General features: G+C 34.5%; 1 protein-coding gene across 1 annotated transcript; it reads left to right on the forward strand.

Annotated features, from left to right (window-relative positions):
* The first annotated feature begins 1,292 nt into the window (after positions 1–1,292).
* tmprss2 (transmembrane serine protease 2) lies at positions 1,293–19,709 on the forward strand. The gene is made up of 15 exons (XM_079805167.1): positions 1,293–1,497; positions 4,272–4,383; positions 4,519–4,601; positions 5,842–6,118; positions 9,283–9,378; positions 9,461–9,577; positions 9,681–9,810; positions 13,028–13,150; positions 13,645–13,688; positions 15,817–15,979; positions 16,059–16,228; positions 18,137–18,232; positions 18,417–18,559; positions 18,676–18,828; positions 18,963–19,709. Exons 3-15 carry the CDS (start codon positions 4,584–4,586, stop codon positions 18,969–18,971), a joined length of 1,539 nt encoding a protein of 512 aa, XP_079661293.1. The 5' UTR covers positions 1,293–1,497; positions 4,272–4,383; positions 4,519–4,583; the 3' UTR covers positions 18,972–19,709.
* Positions 19,710–21,635: the final 1,926 nt, after the last annotated feature.

Consider the following 21,635-nt stretch of genomic DNA (forward strand, 5'->3'; position numbering starts at 1 on the left):
TCTAATCAGATTCAATGAACTATGCTAAGCTATGCTAAAAGTGCTGCCGCAAGACCTGGAGATCGGCTCGAAATTCAAAAACGGTAAAACTCAACTGTTTAACTCTAGGGGAGTTGGAAAATGAGCCTATTTTCAAAAAAAGTGGAGTGTCCCTTTAAGTTTAGTGTTTTGTTCTTCCCTCATAAAAATATAAAGTATGTTGATTGTATTGTGATGATTTAATCAAACTTTGTAGGCTAATTAAACACAAATTTTGTGTTTTATTATATATTTTGTTAAATAATGTATTGACAAATGGTCTGTCAATTAGAAAACAACATTAGATCAAACAAACTCCACACCAAAATTAAAATCATTTACTCACCCTCATGTTCTTCCAATTTTTTCTGCAGAATGCAAAATAAGATATTGTAGGGTCCCAAACTACACTGGAGCCCATTTACTTCCATTGTATGTATCAACAACAACAACAAAGAACACAGACATTTCTTGTTTAGTTCCACAGAAGAAAATCACAGGTTTGGAATGATATGATGTTGAGTAAATGATCATGTAGTATCCCCGTAAAAGTTCTGACATTTTCTGTGAAATTTATATCGTTTTTGATATAATGCCTAATTGGCATATTCAGTATTTTAAATGTGGCCTATTCACCTTTTTGGCCTTTCACCAATTTTTGGGTGAACCATCCCTTTAAATGGACTGTATTTTTTACATGTCACGTTTATTTTCAGACTAGAATGTTACTATGAGTCAAAAATGAGCTGTGAAAAATTCAAATGACTTGCTGTTACTGGAAATGGAAAATTTGCATGCTGTGCACTGTATATACATTCTATATATTGCAGACATGGTAAGAGTAGTGTGGTATGTTGTTCTAAACAGACATTTTTAAGTCACTTTTACCTCAGACACCTGTTAACTGTTTTGTCCCAGCTATTCTCTGGGAGGAAACCAGGATTTCTGTGTTGAAAGGGAACATTTAGTTCTTCCAGAGAACCTGACTGAGCAGGTTCATTTCTACCTATAAATTATCCACCAGCAGCAAAAACCTTTACCTTGAGGAAATAACTCTGGCTCCATCTTCAGACGCCACACTTGTCACGTCACATAACTCTGTAGGTGTTAGTTTTGCTAAGTACACAGAGACCGTTTATCAGCTTCTATTTTTCAATTTCTATTCGTTTTTGAAAAGGCATTGGGCTTCAAACTAAGCGATAGATAATTGAGTTAAATATTAATAGGATGTTGTGAGAGCACTTGCAAAATCGTGGATATGAGAGTATCGGGCCATTGACTCAGTTACTGAATAACAGCAGGGCTGCATTTGACCCTGTGTGATTGCTTTGTTTGGGGAACAGCTCTTTTTATCATAGCCTACAGATTATCTTTACAGCTTGTTTTTAATGTAGTGATTTCTCTGTGCGAACGTCTCTGTGGAAATTGAGCAGGAAGTCTAATTACGTCTTGTAACAGACTAAACCTTCATCACATACAGTAAGCCTTGTAATGGTTTTATAGCTTTCTATAAAAAGATTCTATTGTACTCAAGCTTGGTGATTTTACGATGCTTTCAGTTAGTTACACTTATTGATATTGATTCATATTTCCTAGTGGGGGGAGTTAACCCCCAATAACTACAACTGGCAAGTGAAAAACTCCCCTAACATTTTAATTCTATTGATAAGTTACAACTTTAAAACGCTATAGAGAAAGTCAAACATGATCTAAAACGGCCACATAAACTACAAAGACCGATGAAAAGAGCAGAAAACATCATCTTGCACTAACATAAATTAGAAAATCAACTACTTATGACCACCCATACAAGAATGCATCATGCTTTATTGTGTAAAATGTTGTCTATATGATAATCTGTTAATAAAATATAGGCTATTTATAGATTTATATTACAAATGTTGCAGCTATAGTTTTTAAATGTGTAGGTTGGTATTATCATTTTAAAAATGATTGTCAATGCGAGAAACTTTCACTCAAAGAACAGAAACGTTTTTGCAAGGGAACGCAAAGGTTTTGCGAGCAAACCCAGACTTTCTCAGGATAGAAAATCTAAAAGGGCTGAATCCGAAATCTCCCCCTAAACCCTCAATCACTATTCCCTATGTTAGTCCACTAATACAGTTCACTTGAAGGAGTGAATGAAAACGATTGAGTGAATTCGGACAGCCATTGAGTGTACATTGGCTGTACACTCGTTATCGTGGTGCAATGTGGGATAGCACTCGATAACGTCCACTATAGTTTCGTACAAATAATGCCCTATTTGAGGGTATGGGGTGATTTCGGATTCAGCCTTATTTTTCCTTCCATCTCATATTTGGTTTTCACCACCATGTCCCTTTAGGGGCTCCGTAGTTTTTGACATATGTGAAATGTGTTCTGTTTTAATGATGGCTGATATTAGGAAAAACCTGGGCTGTGTCTGAAATCGCCCCCTATACCCTTAAAATTCTCTGCTGCTAGAGAATACCCACAATGCAGTGGCGCCCACAGCTGAATCAATCATCCATTTTCCAAACTGCGCTGATCAATATAATTATAAATTCCTTTTTAATTGATTATTAAATTGTTTACGGTTCATGCATGCTAGTTTCCATGGCAGAGTTCAAGATATTTATTTTCATTACTACTGGAGCTGCCAGTTTTCTACGTTTCAAATAATTATTAGCGAGCAGAGCAAAAGTGTCAGTGGGTGGTATATATTAGGCAGCAAGTGAAAATTGTCCTCAAAGTTGATAGAAGCAGGAAAAAAACAAGGGCCAAATTGTGATGGCTAGACGACTGGGTCAAAACTGCAGCTCTTGTGGGGTGTTCCCGGTCTGCAGTGACCAGTAGCCTATCAAAAGTGGTCCAAAGAAGGAACAGGGGTGAACTGCTGACAGGGTCATGGGCGGCCAAGGCTCATTGATGAACGTGGCCCGTGTGGTCCGATTAAACAGAAGAGCTACTGTAGCTCAAAATTCCTCAAGAAGTTAAAGGGTTAGTTCATCCAAAAATGAAAATTATGTCATTAATTACTTACCCTCATGTCGTTCGACACCCATAAGACCTTCGTTCATCTTCGGAACACAAATGAAGATATTTCAGTTGAAATCCGATGGCTCAGAAAGGCCTCCATTGGCACAATGCACTGTACACTCTCAAGACCCATAGCTTCGAAGCGTTATGAATCAGCGAGTCGAATCATGATTCGGATCGCGTGTCAAACCGCCAAACTGCTGTAATCACGTGACTTTGGCGATTCAAATCGCTGAATCGACTCACTGATTCATAACACTTCGAAGCTTCATGAAGCAGTGTTTTGAAATCGGTCATCACTATATAAGTCGTTATTTAGGTTTTTTTTGTGCACAAAAACTATTCTCGTCGCTTTATAAAGTTATTGTAGAACCACTGTAGTGAGATGGACTTTGTCACGACGTCTTTAGTACCTTTTATGGGTCTTGAGAGTGTACAGTGGAGGCCTTTCTGAGCCATCGGATTTCAACGAACATATCTTCATTTGTGTTCCGAAGATGAACGGAGGTCTTACGGGTGTCAAACGACATGAGGGTACGTGATTAATGACAGAATTTTCATTTTTGGGTGAACTAACCCTTTAATGCTGGTTCTGATAGAAAGGTGGCAGAATACACTGTGCATCGCAGTTTATTGCGTATGGGGTTGCATAGCTGCAGACCAGTCAGGGTGACTGACCTCTGTCCACCGCCGAATGCGCCAACAGTGGGCATGTGAGCATCAGAACTGGAACACGGAGCAATGGAAGAAGGTGGCCTGGGCTGATGAATCACGTTTTCTTTTACATCACATGGATGGCCGGGTGCGTGTGCGTTGCTTACCTGGGGAACACATGGCACCAGGATGCACTATGGGAAGAAGGCAAGTTGGCTGACGCAGTGTGATGCTTTAGGCAATGTTCTGCAGGTAAACCTTGGGTCCTACCATCCATGTGGATGTTACTTTGACAGGTAGTACCACCTACCTAAGTATTGTTTCAGACCATGTACACCCTTTAATAGAAACGGTATTCCCTGGTGGCTGTGGCCTCTTTCAGCCCTGCCACAAGGCAAAAATGGTTCAGGAGTGGTTTGAGGAACACAAGGTTGGTAAATTAAATGCAAAGCTGTGTCATATGTTCTGTATTATTTAGACATGTTATGATTGTAAAGTAAGACATTGGAATGCTCTGAGTAATAAACTTTGAGTTCAGGTCAGCTGGTGATATTTTGTATTTGCATATACCTGACTAGAGTTCCGGCTGGTTAACCAAACAAAGGTGTGGCATTGGCTGCTCATTACAAATACAGACAGCAGACGCAGAGTCCGCTAAAGCTCAAACACTATAGGAGAACCTACTTTAAGGTAAGTTTTAGTATATATAATTATAATTTATAATACATTCTAATGTGTATCATTCAGAGATAATCTGTGGAACTCATTTCATTTTCAATGTTGCTGTTTCTGAGACTAATAATGTTTGTTTTGCTGTATGTTCAGTCAGCAGATCTTAGTGCACAGCTTGAAGTTCGAGAGTTTTTTGGATTGGTTTTTACAGGCGGAAGATGAAGAATAAGGATACGGTAATGGTTTTATTCCTCTTCTTTCAGTCACCAAATGTAATTTAATTGTCGTTGATTTCATGAAGCTTCTTTGTCAGATACTGTCATTCAACACATGAGATATGAGGTTCTTCTTTGGTCAGGATAGTTAATGCTTTACAAATGTAAAGCATTAACTATCCTGACCAAAGAAAAACCTATAATGATTCATTGTGAAGGTCATATAATCTTTTAAAAAAGAAAAGAAAGCTATTTTAATGTATGAAAAACACTGTAAAGATAACACAATGGTTGAAGTGTTTAGCCATGTTAGTTTCTGTTTTGTCTATGGCAGCAATGTGTTTTTTAATAAGTAATTTTCAGAAGGAAGTGTTTTTCTGAATAGACCACATAACAGGGAACTAATTATTGTGCCTGAGTGAAATTGAAAATTATATTAAATCAAAATAGACTCTATTTAACTCATTCAGTACTGAGATGAGAAACTTTGTAAATGAACAATGTTAATTGCTGAATATTTCATATAATAATAAAATACTAGTGTTTTTTTGTGGTGAAAACTAATATTCAATGTAATTTAATTGTTATCATGGTATATGTTACATGGTACGTGAATATCAAAATATTCAGCAATTAACAGTTTATTTTATGTTAACATTGAATATTATATATGTCCTGCCACATTTCTTTATAAGTATATAATTATTATTAATACTAGTAGTTTTATTATGGTATTTTATATTCAGTGATTAACATTGTTAAAAAAAAAAAATCTTTCTGGAGGGAACTAAAGTATATAATAATCAATTTCAAGTAGACTGTACTGGACATTTGGACAAGAGCACATGAAATCTGAAATCTGAAAATGTTTATTTTTTTACCAGTGTTGTAAGATAAAAGCAATAAGGCTCATTTCCTGTGTCTACTGTATGTAAAATTTTGAACTAACATGCTTATCAGATGAATTATTAAATACCTCAGTTAGTCTTTTCAGTATCATTAAAATTAAGTAGCAAGTATCATGATACAAATATGAACGTTCATTTAATATATAATCATTTCCTGGAACAGTTTATACATTGTTATTGTTGTTAGTCATACTGTAATTAATTAACATGGGCACTATTGTCTAAAATGGTCTTATCGTGGGGTATTTCCTTAAATATCCTTTTCATGCTGAATTACATCACAATATAGAAGCAAAATAGTTTTCGAATGCCTTTTGAACCTGATAAACTGACAAAACTCTGATTTCTTTCAGATCTATGGCAATGTTTCTCACGTGAACCATGGTTTCCAACATGAGGAGCAGCGGCCCCCTCCGTTTTCACCGTCTTCTGGAATAAACCCAGCTTTACCTCAGTACCCTGGTGCCCAAAACCCACAGATTCTATACCCAAATCTCTCTCCGCTATACCCTTCAGAGAGATACTCACCTGCTCAGAGCCTGCATCAGTATGCACCTCAAACAGTACCTGTTAATACCTACCATACAAACACACCTGGGCTCCACCGTGATGCTAGGCTAGTTCACAAAGGTATTTAATGCTTTTTAAGGCGCTGAATTTCAAAAACTTGGGCAGCATTATTTTGTAGTATTGGTTAGTCACACTTGATTCGATTTATGATTCATAGGTTTTCATAGGCAATTTTTTTTTTGCAAATTCAGAATTATTCACTTTGATTTATAATTCAATTGTATTAAAGACTATATCAAATGCATTTAAAGGTGCCCTAGAATGAAAAATGTAATTAACCATGGCATAGTTGAATAACAAGAGTTCAGTACATGGACATCACATACAGTGAGTCTCAAACACCATTGCTTCCTCCTTCATAAGTAAATATCGTTTGTGAAAAACACCACTGAAAAATAGCCGAATCTCAACATAACACCGACTGTTGCGCAACAGTCGGGATCATTAATATGTACGCCCCCAACATTTGCATATGCCAGCACATGTTCAAGGCCAAGCGGAACTGCACAGCCGAATCATCGGAAATTCTGCAGGTATTGTGAATAAACAAGCGTCAAGCGAGGATAGCGAAAATGGCAGATCATGGAAATAAATGTTATGGTCCAGGCTGTGCAGGGGATGTGAGGACTTTTTCATACCCTTCCCACAGAACAAAACTGTCAACATGCATGGTTGATGTTTATCTATAACAGGATACCGCAACAATTTAATTCAAAGTTGTTTGTTTGCTCGGCCCATTTCACCACGGCAAGTTTTTCTAACCTGGCCTGGTCAATATCAAGCAGGCTTCGCTCAGCGTCTGATACTGGAGAAGCGGCAATTCAAACTATATTCCCGCAAGCTGTAAGTAGTGGTTTTATCCACTTATTGACTGTCTAAACAATTTCAGATTAAATTGAAAGTTTCTTAGTGAGACAACATTAACGATAATATCCCCAGTGTTGTCTAGAGCCGACGCAAGATGCTAGTACAGTAACAATAGGAAACTCCAAGTAGCATACATAACAGTTTGACAAATGTCAAATGACAAAGGCTAATATCATTTCCTGCCAGTGTTGTCATATAAATCTACAAAATACAACCGTAGATACATATGGCAATCCCTTTTCTAGAATTATAATTTAGCCTATATTTCATCAACAACACAACTCAGGAGCCATTTCCAATCTCAAAACAATTGGTTGTTCCTCAAAATCTGCATCTTCGTCAGAAACAGGATCAAAGATTTAAGGTTGGATGCATAATCTCTCCATTTTCATGACGGACAGTATAGATGTGTTTCTGTCACTAAAACTACTGAAATTAGCCGCGCAGTGAAACAGCCAATCAGAGTAGAATTCTACATTAATATTCATGACCCTTCCTAATAAGGCAAAAACAGACCATTTTATTCTAAGGACAATTTCTAGGGTTGTAAATGGACCTGTAAAAAAAACAAATCTGGACCATTTTTGCCCTTAAATAAGTCACATACCCTTCTATGTAGATATCAGAGAACAATTTAAAATATTGTTTCAACTCATTCTTTTTGTCTTGCAAGAAAATTACCTACTTAGGATTGTTTATTGCACCAAAAGTAATTTGAGAGCAACTCTAAATATATGTACAGTTCAAGTCACATGATGTTTGGTGACATATTGACTGAATTTACACAAAATATCTAGTTCAAAAGTTTACATATGCTTGGTATGCGTTGTTACCTGGATGATCAAAAACTGCAAACATTTACTGATGCTCAAGGCAACACAACACATTTTTTTGGGTGAACTAACCCTTTAGGTGTATGTAAACTTATGCAAACTGCTCATTTGTGTAAATGCAGATATTATATCTTGTGGACTATATGTAAACTGGAAAACTGCTCAGATGTGGAAAAGGATGTGGAAGAGGACATTAATGCTTTTTACAAGTTGAAACCTTGTAATTACTTAATGGTGTGAATTACGGCATGGCCTAAAGTGCTATGAGTGTCTGTGAGGAAGAACTGTAAAAGGATACGCATACGCACCAGAAAAATATAACCACACAATGTCGCTATTAATTTGCATATGTAATTAAGTTAGTGTTGATATATTTTTTAAATCTATCTATCACAAAAAAATAGTATCCTGGGGATGATGGAGGGGCAACATACCTTCTGATGTTTATTCATATTTATTTTGTGATATAACTGGTAGTAAAGATGATCAGATGATAAAGATTATCAGTTCACGTGCACTCCGTTTCCGTTTTGTTTTAACTGAGGCGCTACTCAACATGTCACGTCACAAGAGCGCCAAAACCAGGCTCTACTCCACACCAAATAATAGCCAGATTTTGATCATGCTTTTCAGCCACTTGGTATCAGTACTAAGCAGAAAATATTATTTCTTCATAAAATTGCTTATTGTTTAAATAAATATAATGATGATTTGAAAACTGAAATTAAGTATTATGTGGGGGGCTGTTTGATATCAAATCCGCTTGCTCATGAAAAATTATCTGAACAAAATGAACCAGTTATTAACAATTTTACAGCTTGTAAAAATAACATTTTACACTTGCTAGTAAGAAATACATTTTTACATTTATTAAATTAGGTTTTTGTTTTTTGTTCTTTTAACCGCTTTAATCCCTGCCACCAACAGATATAAAAAGAACATAAGCTAATTATTCATAATTTTTATAATGTTAATAATAGAGATGTGATTAATTTTGAAGCATTATAAAAAAAAAAATTTGAATTTGTGACAGAATTTTATCAAATGAGCAGGAAGCTAAACAAAAGCATAATACAAGTAAATTATTATTCTAAAAGTAGTATAGCAGTGTTACTAATAATCAAAACCTGCCCCTTTTGTTATAAAATCTGAAATAACAAAATTAATACAACATTAAAAATTATTTAAAATAATATAAAAAATGTTGGGGGAAATAACGCATTTAGTTAATGGAACACTTGTGGCCCATCAGGAATATCTCTTGGTCCAACTTGCATCTCAAAACTGGAGCCAGGCCTGGCCAAAGCGGTATTTCTTGTTTGAATTTAGCTGTCATTGACAAAGTTTGAAAGCTGAGACTTTGTTTCTTATCAAAAGTAAAGCACAAAGCTTAATGCAATTTATTGATGCGATGTGCGCTACAAATAATGTTTAGTGAAGTTTTGTTCATGCGTCACCTAAAAACAGCACAGACCAAAAGATTGATTCATTTAATGTTTTGCTTTTTATGAACTTCTCCGACAGCTTCCAGGAGAACAAAAAAATGGCCATGGGTCATTGGCACAGTCGTCACCCTACTGGTCATTGCTGCGATCATAGTTGCGGTGCTTTGGTTTTATGGTAAGAAACTCTCATTGGCTTTCAAACAATACCATCCACCCAAGTTGTTTCTTGTTCTGATGTCCTCTGTCTGCCCCAACAGGTGTGTTTGAGTGTTTACAAGGGCGGCTCTGTAAAGCAGATAACAAATGCATCAGCAATTCGCAGTGGTGTGATGGTAAACTGGACTGTCCATCAGGAGGAGATGAAGCTTATTGCTGTAAGAATTCCTTTGGCTTATGCCCTCTTTAGTAAACCCAGTATACTGCTATAAATGTGCCTGCTGTGACTTTACTGATCTTTCTTCGTTGTTGTTTTTGCAGATCGTCTGTACGGATCTAATTTCCTTCTTCAGATGTACTCAAATGTGAGCCAAAAATGGGAGTATGTGTGTTCAAAAGGATGGAATAACAACCTCGCAAAGCAAGCATGTGAGATGATCGGATACGAGAGGTAATGATAATGTGACTCATCTCAGTGGAAGTAGTACAATTTCAGGGCTGTAACCATCATAGGCATTGAGGGGGATAAGTCAATGGCCAAATTGGAAATGCCCCCCTTTTGTTTTTGTTTTTTTACTTTTTTTTGTTTTTTTTTACATATTAGACATACAAACAAGAGTAAATTTGTGCATATTTTAATAAAATATTATTTGCATTATTTGTTTAAATGGATTACTTCACAACTATATAGGCTACACATTAGACATGGAACATATTTTATTACTCTTATTTATTCTTTATTCCCTTAAATCCCTTTTAATCCTTTAATTATTTAACATCTTTAAATAAAAAGACCTGAAAGGTTGCTACCCATTGAAAGGTTAAAAGTTGCAGTAAAGAAACTTACAAAAGTTTTCTATTTCAAATAAATGCTGCGTGTTCATTTGCACTTTCCATTCATCAGAGAATCCTTAAAAAATATTAGGAAGCACAACTGTTTTCCACATTGATAGCAATAAGAAATGTTTCTCAAGCTTTGTATAACAAAGTTATACAAACTATAAAAAAAAATCCAAAGCAAAATTTTGTGTTGCCATTATAGCAAGTTCAAGAGGGAGCGGGAAAAAAAACATGGCAAATTTTAAATAAATTATTAGGTAAACACAATTAAAAGGAAACCAAAGCCCTAAATCTAGTTGTGAATAATGTCCTGATCCTACGATCATGGAAAACACGTTTAATAATAATTTTATAGACAGTATATCTGAAATAACAAGGCCCCCCCCCCCCCCACTCCTTCTACTACTCTACCTCGAATGAAGATCAACCTATCTTCCAGATACAAAATATAACAGAGGGAGAGGTAATAAAGATCATTGCTACTCTCAAAAATTCCAAAGCCAAGGATGTCCATCGTATTTACAATAACTTCATAATAAAAACCCATATTAATGCTTTGGTACTACCCATTACTCTTATGGTTAAGAGTAAAAGCAGTTCCATTATCTTGGAAAGAGGCCACTGCTACACCCATCTTTAAATCTGGGTCTAAAACACAGGTCACCAACTACCGACCAATCAGTATCCTACCCATAGTTTCTAAAGTGGCTGAAAAGTGGATAGCAAACCAATTGATTAAACACCTGGATAAAGGTTTTACCCCACTTCATCGAATGCAGTTTGGTTTCCGGCCCAACCACTCCACAGAGACATTTACTGGATATGAATCCCTGTGTAGGAGCCGTATTTTTAGATCTTATGAAGGCGTTTGACCCAGTCAACCATCAAGTACTTCTGACTAAGCTCACACACTTTAACTTTTCCACAGATGCTATATCATGGTTTCAATCATACACTCTTAAAAATAAAGGTTCTTAAAAGGTTCTTTGGCGGGGTGTATGGTTCCATGAAGAACCGTTAATATCCAAAGAACCTTTCCATTGCACAAAAGGTTCTTTGTAGCACAGAAAGGTTCTTTAGACTATAAAATGGTTAGAAAAAAAAATGGTTCTTTAAAGAACCTTTCACAAAATGGTTCTTCAGGGAACCAAAAATGGTTCTTCTATGGCATCCCTGTGAAAACCCCTTTTTGGTTCTTCCTGGCACCTTTATTTTTAAGGGTGTATACTTAGCTGATAGAACACAATGTGTCAATATAGATGGTGTAAAACCATCCCTACCTCAGCAATCATGTTGGAGTTCCGCAGGGCTCAATTCTCGGGCCTTTATTATTCTCAATGTACATAAACGATCTCCCAGATGTCTGTCCTGAAATTCATGTACAGATGTATGCGGATGATGCTGTGATCTTCATACATGGTAGAGATGCTAAGACAATAGCTACAAACCTTACAAATTCACTAACCAAAATTCAAAACTGGTTAATTCAAACCTCTCTTATTCTTAACACCAAAAAGACCGTTGTTATGATGTTCACACAAAAAAACCCAGGTGAAGTCAAATAGTGTAAAATCTGACTGTAAGAAGCCCACCAAACAACTTACAACAAAAAGTAAATCTTCTGTGTTTCTGGGAGGAGAGGAATTGGAGTTGGTAACTCAGTTTAAGTACTTTGGGGTTATACTAGATTCAAACCCCACTTTCAAAAAACACCTAAAAAGGTAGCCAAAACTATAAAATTTGATCTACAAAACTACAAACAAATTAGGCCTTTCATTACAACAGAGACTTCTAAATCTACCTCCATTGTATGATTATTTTGCACTTAGCAGTCTGGTCGTTTGCTGCTGTCACTGTACTAAAATCCATTGATGAACTCTACAAAAAAGCAGGAAACCACAGTAATTTCACCATTGTTCTATTTTAGAGAAGTATCAGCTCCTAAGTTTTGAAAATGTAAAAGTATTTGAAACTTGTCTTGGATCAATTAATGGAATGGCCCCACTGCCCCTGGGGGATTTTGTCAAAAAGAGAAACTAGCGAGACTAGTACTAGGTCAGTTATTATACTCATTTTACAGTCTACTTTTGCACAAAATGTCCTTTCTATTAAAGGGTGCACAAATTGGAACACTTTACCAACAGTAATTAAAGGAAGCCCCACTTTTGTTTTGTTACAAAAAAAAAACAGCTTTAAAGATGGCTGAATAACATCCAAAACTGTGAACATTAGGTAATAACAATGCATTGGCACTTTAAACTATACACTATAAAATAGGTACATTTATAATAAGCACTTTAGGATGTCTATGCATAGGAATTTTTCAATATGCATCTTAAACAAATATGATAACAAGTATTTTATCTAAGCATGGACACTTTTTTATATCCAATCTGTTTGGTATTATGTCTGCTTTTGGTCTTTTCTTCTTTTTTTTTCTGTTTATTCATGTCTGGGACTACGGATGGAAATGAGCTCTGTGCTAAATCCGGCGTATTTACATCAAATTATATTGTACGTTCATTAATATGCATTGTCCCATCCAAATAAATTAATAAAAGAAAAAAGCAAATCAACATATTAGAATGTTTTCTGAAGGATCATGTGACACTGAAGACTGTGGATTATGATGCTTTGTCATCACAAGAAAAAATTACATGTAAAAAAAATATTATAGTAGAAAACAGTTATTTTGTGAGCACAAGAGACTTACCGACCCTAAGCTTTTGGGCAGTGGTGTATCCATACAGTGCCATATTTAATAAATGTACAGAATGTGTTTTGAATGAATTGTAATATGTGCTGTGTGTTTGTGGTTTGTCTCTCAGGAACACGTATGTGGGTTACGAGGAGATTTACTCTGCAGCATCACTGGACTACATGCTGGTGAAGACAGATTCTCTCAGCTCTTCCAATCTGAATATGTCCATAGAAAGTTTTCTCAGTAAAAGGTGCGTCACAGAGTTCGATTTATACAGGATTTTTGGTAGCACTTTACAATAAGGTTTCATTTGTTAACATTAGCTAACAGCATTAGTTGACATGAACTAGCAATAAACAATACTTCTACAGCATTTATTAATCTTAGCTGGTGTTATTCTCAGCATTTACTCATACATTTTTAAGTTCAAAGGTTTTTTTGTTAACATTAGTTAATGCTGTGAACTAACATGAACATAATTTTTAACTAACGTTATCAAAGGTTAATAAATGCTGTAAAAATATATTGTTCATCATTAGTTCTTGTTAGTTAATGAATTAACTAATGTTAATAAATGAGACTTTATTGTAAAGTGTTTCTGAATTTTTATACAGACTGTTTATACAGTTATTCATGTTGTTTAGGTTTTTACACTGTCGGTTATTTTACATTAATTATTGATTCATGTTTTTTCTATATAATCAGCTTGTTTAAAAATGTTATATTTCTCTTATGATAATTCAGTTCAGACTGTCCAGCAAACAAAGCCGTGGCACTCAAATGTATTGGTAAGATAATAGATTTCCATATCTCTTTATTTTTTATTTTGTGTCTTTTTTTTTGTTATGAAATAAATATTTAGGGGTTTTATTAGTTTTTGTTTAGTGTTGCCCTTATTTTGTCTGCATGCTATTTAATACAATTAAAATAAAATAAAAGTCAATAAAAATACATTGAAGCTCTGATAATAGTTTGCAGTGTAGCAACAAACTACTTTGGTTGGTTAGGTTAGTTTGACGTTTGACCGTGGTTAAATTACTTTCAATTAATAATTCATCCCAGTGTTATTGATAACTATAACTAAAACTATTAAAAATGATTTAATGTAACTGAAATTAAGCTAAAAAATAAGTATTAAATAAATAAAATATAGCAATAGAAAACCTATAATAATCGAAATTTAGAAATACCTTGGCATCTCACTGAAATAAATGAGTTTAAGTACTAAAATAACTAAAACTGAAATAAAAAGAAAAGTTGACAAAAGCACATACAAATATTACAATAACTAAAACTAAAATGACAATGAAAACTGGAAATATGAAAGTAAAAGCTCATTCAAAATATTAACTATATTATAATATATAAGAGTATACATCAATTATATTAAAATAACACTGATCTAAATTTACACATTTGTCATTGTCTTTTACTCACTGTCATGTGAGAATTTTCATTTGGCAGAAAATAGCATATTTTCTTAGCGATAATTGCTATTTACACTAAGTGAAAATAGTGATATATTCTATTTACATGTAATACTAATATGTGTAAATAGTAGTTACATGCACTTTATACTTTTTGACAGATACATACTATTTGCACTTCAGTATTGTTGTACATTAACAGGATACAATAATAACATAGTGTAAATTATTATATTTATTAAAATTATTAAATGGATGCCGCCTTAAAGGGTTACGTCAGCGATTTAGTATTAAGCTTTGTTTCAGTAGAAACCCGGTAGTTTATTCGAATTATGGTACTTTTCCCCCTCATGTCCCCCTGAGACGAAAAAAAATCCTCAGATGCACAAATATCGTCATTTTGCGTCATCAGAGGATTTTTTGGCCATAGGCTAGAGACTACAGCCAGTAGAAGGAGCTAGTTCCGCATGTTTTCAACCTGCCCATAGGGGTGGGATCTCACTCACATAATGTAAATGTGCACGGCCGCTGCCGCTCGGCTCGGGCATTCATAATGGAGCGGTACAGAGCAAAGTGAGTGTTTCAACTTTTCAATGAATTCCTATGAAAGTTAAGCTTCCATATGCGATCTGATAACGCGCCAGACTGGACACACGTTGTGAATGACAGCCGCGCTTACCTCAGCTCTTCGCTCTCGTGATGAATGAAATCTGACTCCAGCTGCGTCTGTGCCTGACTTTCGTTCGATTCACTCACACTTTATTGAAAAGACACATTCAGTTTTTAATTGTAGTGTCTGTTCTCTAACTGAACGAAATTATTTTATTACTATGAATATCAAAACGACGGTGGGGGTGTCATGGTGGGCAAGTGTAACCAGTAGCCGTGGCTTTGGGAGTGGCCTCGTAGGGCAGCGAAGCAAGTGCATTCTGGGAGTTGTTGTCTTTCATCCACATGAGACAAAAATACATTTTCTGTCTTTTCTCAGTCTAGAAGGCACCAAATTCAAAAATAATTTCACATTTCTACTACATAAATGACCCAGTTTAAATACACATTCATCTTCTCAGCGCTGAAGTACCACTTTAATTGGACAATAAAAGCCCTCCCTACACTAACCCCTAACCCTACCCAATAAATGCTTATTATTATTATTATTAAATATAATTTCGTTAGGCATTTTACTTCCACTTTTAGAACATTTACTTAATTATAATTGAAAGTAAATGCCTTTCCGATATGATATGTGATAGGAAAAAAAGAGAAGAGTGAGCTCGGCAAAAGGCGGATTCGAACCCGGGTCGATCACGTCAAAACCATTGTTAGGCAGAGCTAGTGCGAATAGCACTTGCCAACAAGGCACACTATTTGCACTTGGTGAAAATAGACACTCCATTTTCATGTTTGGGTGAACTATACGAGTATAGTTTATAGCTAGGAAAATTATATTTTCACATATACTGATGCCATTTTCTGAATTCTGATGTAGAATGTGGACGGAACATCAGGAGCCGAATCGTGGGCGGAAGCACGGTGAACTCGAAGGGGGTGTGGCCATGGCAGGTCAGCTTACAAGCTGGCGGAAGGCATTTGTGTGGCGGGTCCATCATTACCCCATACTGGATCGTCACTGCAGCTCACTGTGTTCAAGAGTAAGTGCTTTCATTTAGTCCATCTCATTTAACAAGCTATGATGAACTATGAACTATGATAAATTACACACTCGTGTAGGTTTTCAAATGCAAGGGATTGGACTGTGTATGCTGGATATCTGACTCGTAGTGAGATGCGGTTCACCGGCGGCAATTCTGTAGGCCGAATTGTCAGGCACGACTTTAACTCGAGAACCAACGACAATGATATTGCACTGATGAAGCTGAACAATCCACTCATGATTACAAGTAAGACTGAATTTTCACATTTATTTCCTAGCCAATAAGAAAGTTTCGGTAACACTTTATTTTACAGTGTCCTTGTTACAAATGTTACATGTACTTACCATAGTAAAACAGTAATTTATGCATAATTACATGCAACTAACCCTCAACCATACCCTAATCCTACCCTAACCCTATATTAAATACATGAAGATAAATAATATTACTTAGTACTTAAATATATAATTACACTGTAACAATGACACCTTAAAATAAAGTGTAATTATAATTTAATCATACTGACAATAAATGAAATCAAAGCATTTTTTCATGCAGTGTTATTTTAGTATTATTTATGTATTACTATTATAGTTATATAGTTAATTATTGTTTTGAATTAGGGTTTATGTTTATTTTCTCAGTTTCCATTTTAAAATTAGTTTAACTTTAGCAATTATCTTAGGTGCTTTTGTCATTTTTATTATATATATATATATATATATATATATATATATATATATATATATATATATATATATATATATATATATATATATATATAATTTTTTTTTTTTTTTTTTCATTTTAGTTTTAGTCATTTTAGTACTTCAATATATGCTTATTTTATTTCAGTTAGTCACCAAGTTAAAGGGTTAGTTCACCCAAAAATGAAAATTCTGTCATTAATTACTTACCCTCATGTCGTTCGACACCCGTCAGACCTCCGTTCATCTTCGGAACAGAAATGAAGATATTTTAGTTGAAATCTGATGGCTCTGAAAGGCCTCCATTTGGCACAATGGCACGTTACACTCTCAAGACCCTTAAAAGGTACTAAAGACGTCGTTACAAAGTCCATCTCACTACAGTGGTTCTAAAATAACTTTATGAATCGGCGACAATAGTTTTTGTGCGCAAAAAAACCCTAAATAATGACTTACATAGTGATGACGATTTCAAAACATGGCCTCATGAAGCTTCGAAGCGTTATGAATCAGCGAGTCGATTCAGCGGTTTGAATCGGCAAATTTCAGCAGTTTGGCGGTTTGACACGCGATCCGAATCATCATTCGGCTCACTGATTCATAACGCTTCGAAGCTTCATGAGGCCGTGTTTTGAAATCGTCATCACTAAGTCGTTATTTAGGGTTTTTTTGCGCACAAAAACTATTGTCGCCGATTCATAAAGTTTTTTTAGAACCACTGTAGTGAGATGGACTTTGTAACGACATCTTTAGTACCTTTTAAGGGTCTTGAGAGTGTAACGTGCCATTGAGCCAATGGAGGCCTTTCAGAGCCATCAGATTTCAACTAAAATATCTTCATTTCTGTTCTGAAGATGAACGGAGGTCTGACGGGTGTCGAACGACATGAGGGTAAGTAATTAATGACAGAATTTTCATTTTTGGGTGAACTAACCCTTTAACATTCAAAAATTCTCATTTATTTTTCCAACATTTATTTATTTTTATTTTTTTCAAAAATGTATTTAATTTGATAACATTATATAACACTTAATTTGAGTATTTACTCTTCCTTTCGAGTGTCATGGTAAAGCATGCTGGTAAACAGAAGTCCCAGACCAGTTTCAGTTAACATTAAGTTTGTCTAAATTAAATGAAACAAGTTAATAAAACTCAAAACAATGAAACAAATCAGATTACTTAGCATGTGTCAATTTGGTGAACTCAAAAGGAAAAAAAGATCTAAATACTCATAAAAGTTGATTTGATTTAATTAATTTGTTTTATTTAAGTTTACCAATTCATTATTTTGAGCATTAGGGACCACTTTTACGGTGCTTTTTTTGGGCTTTCCGTGGTGTGGAAAAGAGCAGCTTGAACATTCTACAAAATATCTCATTTTGTGTTTATAGAAGAAAGGTATGGATGATGACAATTTCCATTTTGTTTTGTATGTATCTTGTTCCAGCGAACGTCAGGCCAGTGTGTTTGCCCAATAAAGGCATGTACTTCTCTGCTCCGCGGGAAAGTTACGTCACAGGGTGGGGGGCACTGTCAATTGGAGGTTTGAAACTTTTTTTATTTATTTTTTATTTTTTGGAAGAGCATCACAACAGGACTGTACTCAAACACATACAGATCCAAACCCATGTGCAGTGAATAATATTGGACAGAAAATAAGTCATGTCAGCTCTCTGAAATCTCCAAAATGGAAAAGCTTTACTGGAAAATTGTTTGTTTTCTAATAGGATCTGCCTCAGAAACTCTACAAGAAGCCAAAATTTGGCTAATCGACAGAACGACCTGTAACAGCCGACAGGTGTATAACGGACAAATCACAGACACCATGATCTGTGCAGGCAAGCTGGAGGGTGGTGTGGACTCCTGTCAGGTCAGAAACACTCTGTATAAACACAATTAGATGCTGCTCGATCATTTGAAAGAGTAAATTAGAGTACTGTAAATGTAATATATGGGCTAAAATTAAATAAGTGCTGTTCCACACAGGGGGACAGTGGGGGTCCTCTGGTCACAATGGAGAATTCTCTATGGTGGCTGGTTGGGGACACTAGCTGGGGTGATGGATGTGCTTCCAGAAACAAGCCCGGAGTCTACGGAAATGTGACCTACTTCCTTGACTGGATACATGAGCAAATGCGGGTAAGAATTCAAATAAAAATCCAAACTGTGTCACGGAAAATGTATTATTATTATTAATGTATTATTTTATAAAATATGCAATTAATTTATTATATTTATTACTATTAAAACAGCTCTTTTGTATTCTTTTTCAGAAATATTAGCTTATATATAAATAAAAAGAAGTTTTGAGAAGAGCAAGTGATCCAAACCAATGAAACTTAGGAACTGTGACCGTGTCCAGGAGACTTTTTTTGTATTCTTGTTTTTGCTTATTTTATTTTACTTTTTGTTTTCATACTAATGTTATCTGATAAATATAAAAAAAAACATGTATTTATTTTCACTATTGCCAATGAATTCCACAGTATGCTGCAATATGCACTTTTCTAAAAAAAAATAATTATCTATATTTTGTATAAAGAACACGGTTGTACAAATGACTTCATAAAAATCCATATCTGATGATGGTGTGCTGCGTCACTGGCAAATTTCTGTCATCCGGGTTTCTTTGTTATTGCTACATTTCATATTTACATTATTACAGTATTTGACAATATAACAGTGTGTGACAGGCAATATAACTGCTCCCATCAGCATTGTGGACAGACTGTATTGCAAATTAATGCTTTTATTATAACGCTTTATGACTAGTTGTACTTGTTTTTAACAACATCAATATTTCTAAGTTAAAATGTATATAAATGTAAGTGTGTATACCTAGGTCCTCTGACTGGATACCCTTTCCTTTTTTTCACCATTTTAATCTTTTAAATACATTTTTCAAGTTGTCTCTCAATTACAATGAGGTCATAAAAGCTGCATGTATAATAATTATAAAAGCAAAATTTTCTTTTAAAGAAGTTTTAAATGATGGATAAACTGTCACTCCGTAGGACATCAATAAAAAAAAAATGAATTCTACAACCCATTAAACTTACTTTAAAAAAATCAATTATGCTACACATTTGAACTTTGTAATGTTTTTTTTATTTATATGTGGACTTTGACATTATTTATGATATTTTAATACGATTTTATATATGTATATTTTGTGTGTGTGTATATATGTGTATGGATATTACTATTTTTTACAAATTTATATATGACTTTGGATATTATTATATTTTGAGGAATACATCAAAGTTCATGTATAAAATCTTATTAAAACATAATATCAAAATCCAAATATAAAAATATAAAGTTCAAATGTGTACCATCAAATATGTGAATACAGTGTTTAAGTTTATATATAGGTAGTTGACAAGAAACATTGATATTACTATATCTTAATTTTTTTATATTAATATTAGTATATTTTGAGGACAATTTTAATTATATTATACTGTATATATTATGTATTGTCTGTGACTGTAAACAAATGGATTATTTGAATAATTCCAGATAATTCTGAGAAGCTCCTATTGGATGTACACATGTCTTGTATGGCTTTATGAAGCATTAAGGTTCACAATCAGCTGACCAAACCACAAGAGTAAAACTCCATGACCCATTTTCCTCAGTTTTTCTTCACGCCTAAAAAAATGAATTCACACCAACCCACGGAGCCCTCACGGTTCCTGGCTCTCTGTTAATCACCATCATGAAGTGTTATAGCATATTCAGCAGCAGTATTTAAACCTCTCCTTTGCCATTTTAGCAGGACCTTTAATCACCGCTCATTGAATTTGCGACTCTAATCGGCAGATGCTCAGTGGAGGAGATCAGCGTCTGCTACCTGTTTGTACCAATTAGCAGATGCGTGACACTCGGCTGACGGCTCTTCAGAGGGTTAACAGATGTGGCAATTACGGCCTCATTTGAATGAATGCTCAAGGGGTTCAACATAAGGGCTGTGCAATTACACGGCAGCCTGGGAACCCATTTCATCTTCAGCTTTATTCTCGGTCTCTGTAAGAGGGAAGTGTTGGCAGGGAACCCACGGTGTGTTGACAAACAAACCTGCTTCCCGTGAATTTTTTTTTTCCCACTGGGGGAAATATGCTGAGTGGTCCATAAACCCAAAAGTGTCAGGCTGATGTAGTCCACTCTGGCCTGACTCGGGCTGCACGAGAGCTTAATTACGAGAACGAATGTATGAATGAATGAGATTTTAAAGGACATATTATTGCCCAGGAAGTGATTTTATTCAGATAGGAACTTAGGTTCTTCATTCATTCGTATTAATCATTAAATCATTCTTATTTTGAAAACAGAAATTAATCCAAAACACTGACACTTATTTTGACAGTTTAAAGGGGATTTTAAACTTTTTTTATTTATTATTTATTATTTTATTTGTCTTATGGAACATAAGTAAATAAATTATACATATAGTGAGTAAGGAAATTAGATAAAATAAATAAATTAATAAATAAATACATGCATATAATATATTATATGCATATTTTGTTTTTTTGTAAAAGAGGTTTTGAGTACAGTAACGAATCCAAACCTCTGAATAATTAGTGTCAATGGGATTTTATTTTTAATTTATTTTTTTATTGTATCTTTTTTTATTTAATTTTATTTATTTGTCTTCTGGAACATTGACAAGTAAATAAATTATATGTAGTGACTAATTAGTGTCAATGGGATTTTTTATTTTATCTTTTTTATTTAATTTTATTTATTTGTCTTCTGGAACATTGATAAGTAAATAAATTATACGTGGTGAATAAATAAATAAATAAGTGATTAAAAATGTGATTAAAGGTATAAATTAATCTGTTAAATAGATTCAATCAAATTAAAATAAATACAATTTTGATTAATGTAAATTTAATTAATAAACAAATAAATACATATATTTAAAAGTACATTACTAT

This window comes from Gobio gobio (assembly GCF_949357685.1).
Source record: "Gobio gobio genome assembly, chromosome: 22".
NCBI lineage: Eukaryota > Metazoa > Chordata > Actinopteri > Cypriniformes > Gobionidae > Gobio > Gobio gobio.

Bases quoted from the DNA above. Each gene is read 5' to 3' on its own strand.
- tmprss2 (XM_079805167.1), top strand. The intron at 9,379-9,460 runs GTAAGAAACTCT...CTGCCCCAACAG, and splicing joins TGCGGTGCTTTGGTTTTATG to GTGTGTTTGAGTGTTTACAA. The intron at 18,233-18,416 runs GTTTGAAACTTT...GTTTTCTAATAG, and splicing joins GGGGGCACTGTCAATTGGAG to GATCTGCCTCAGAAACTCTA.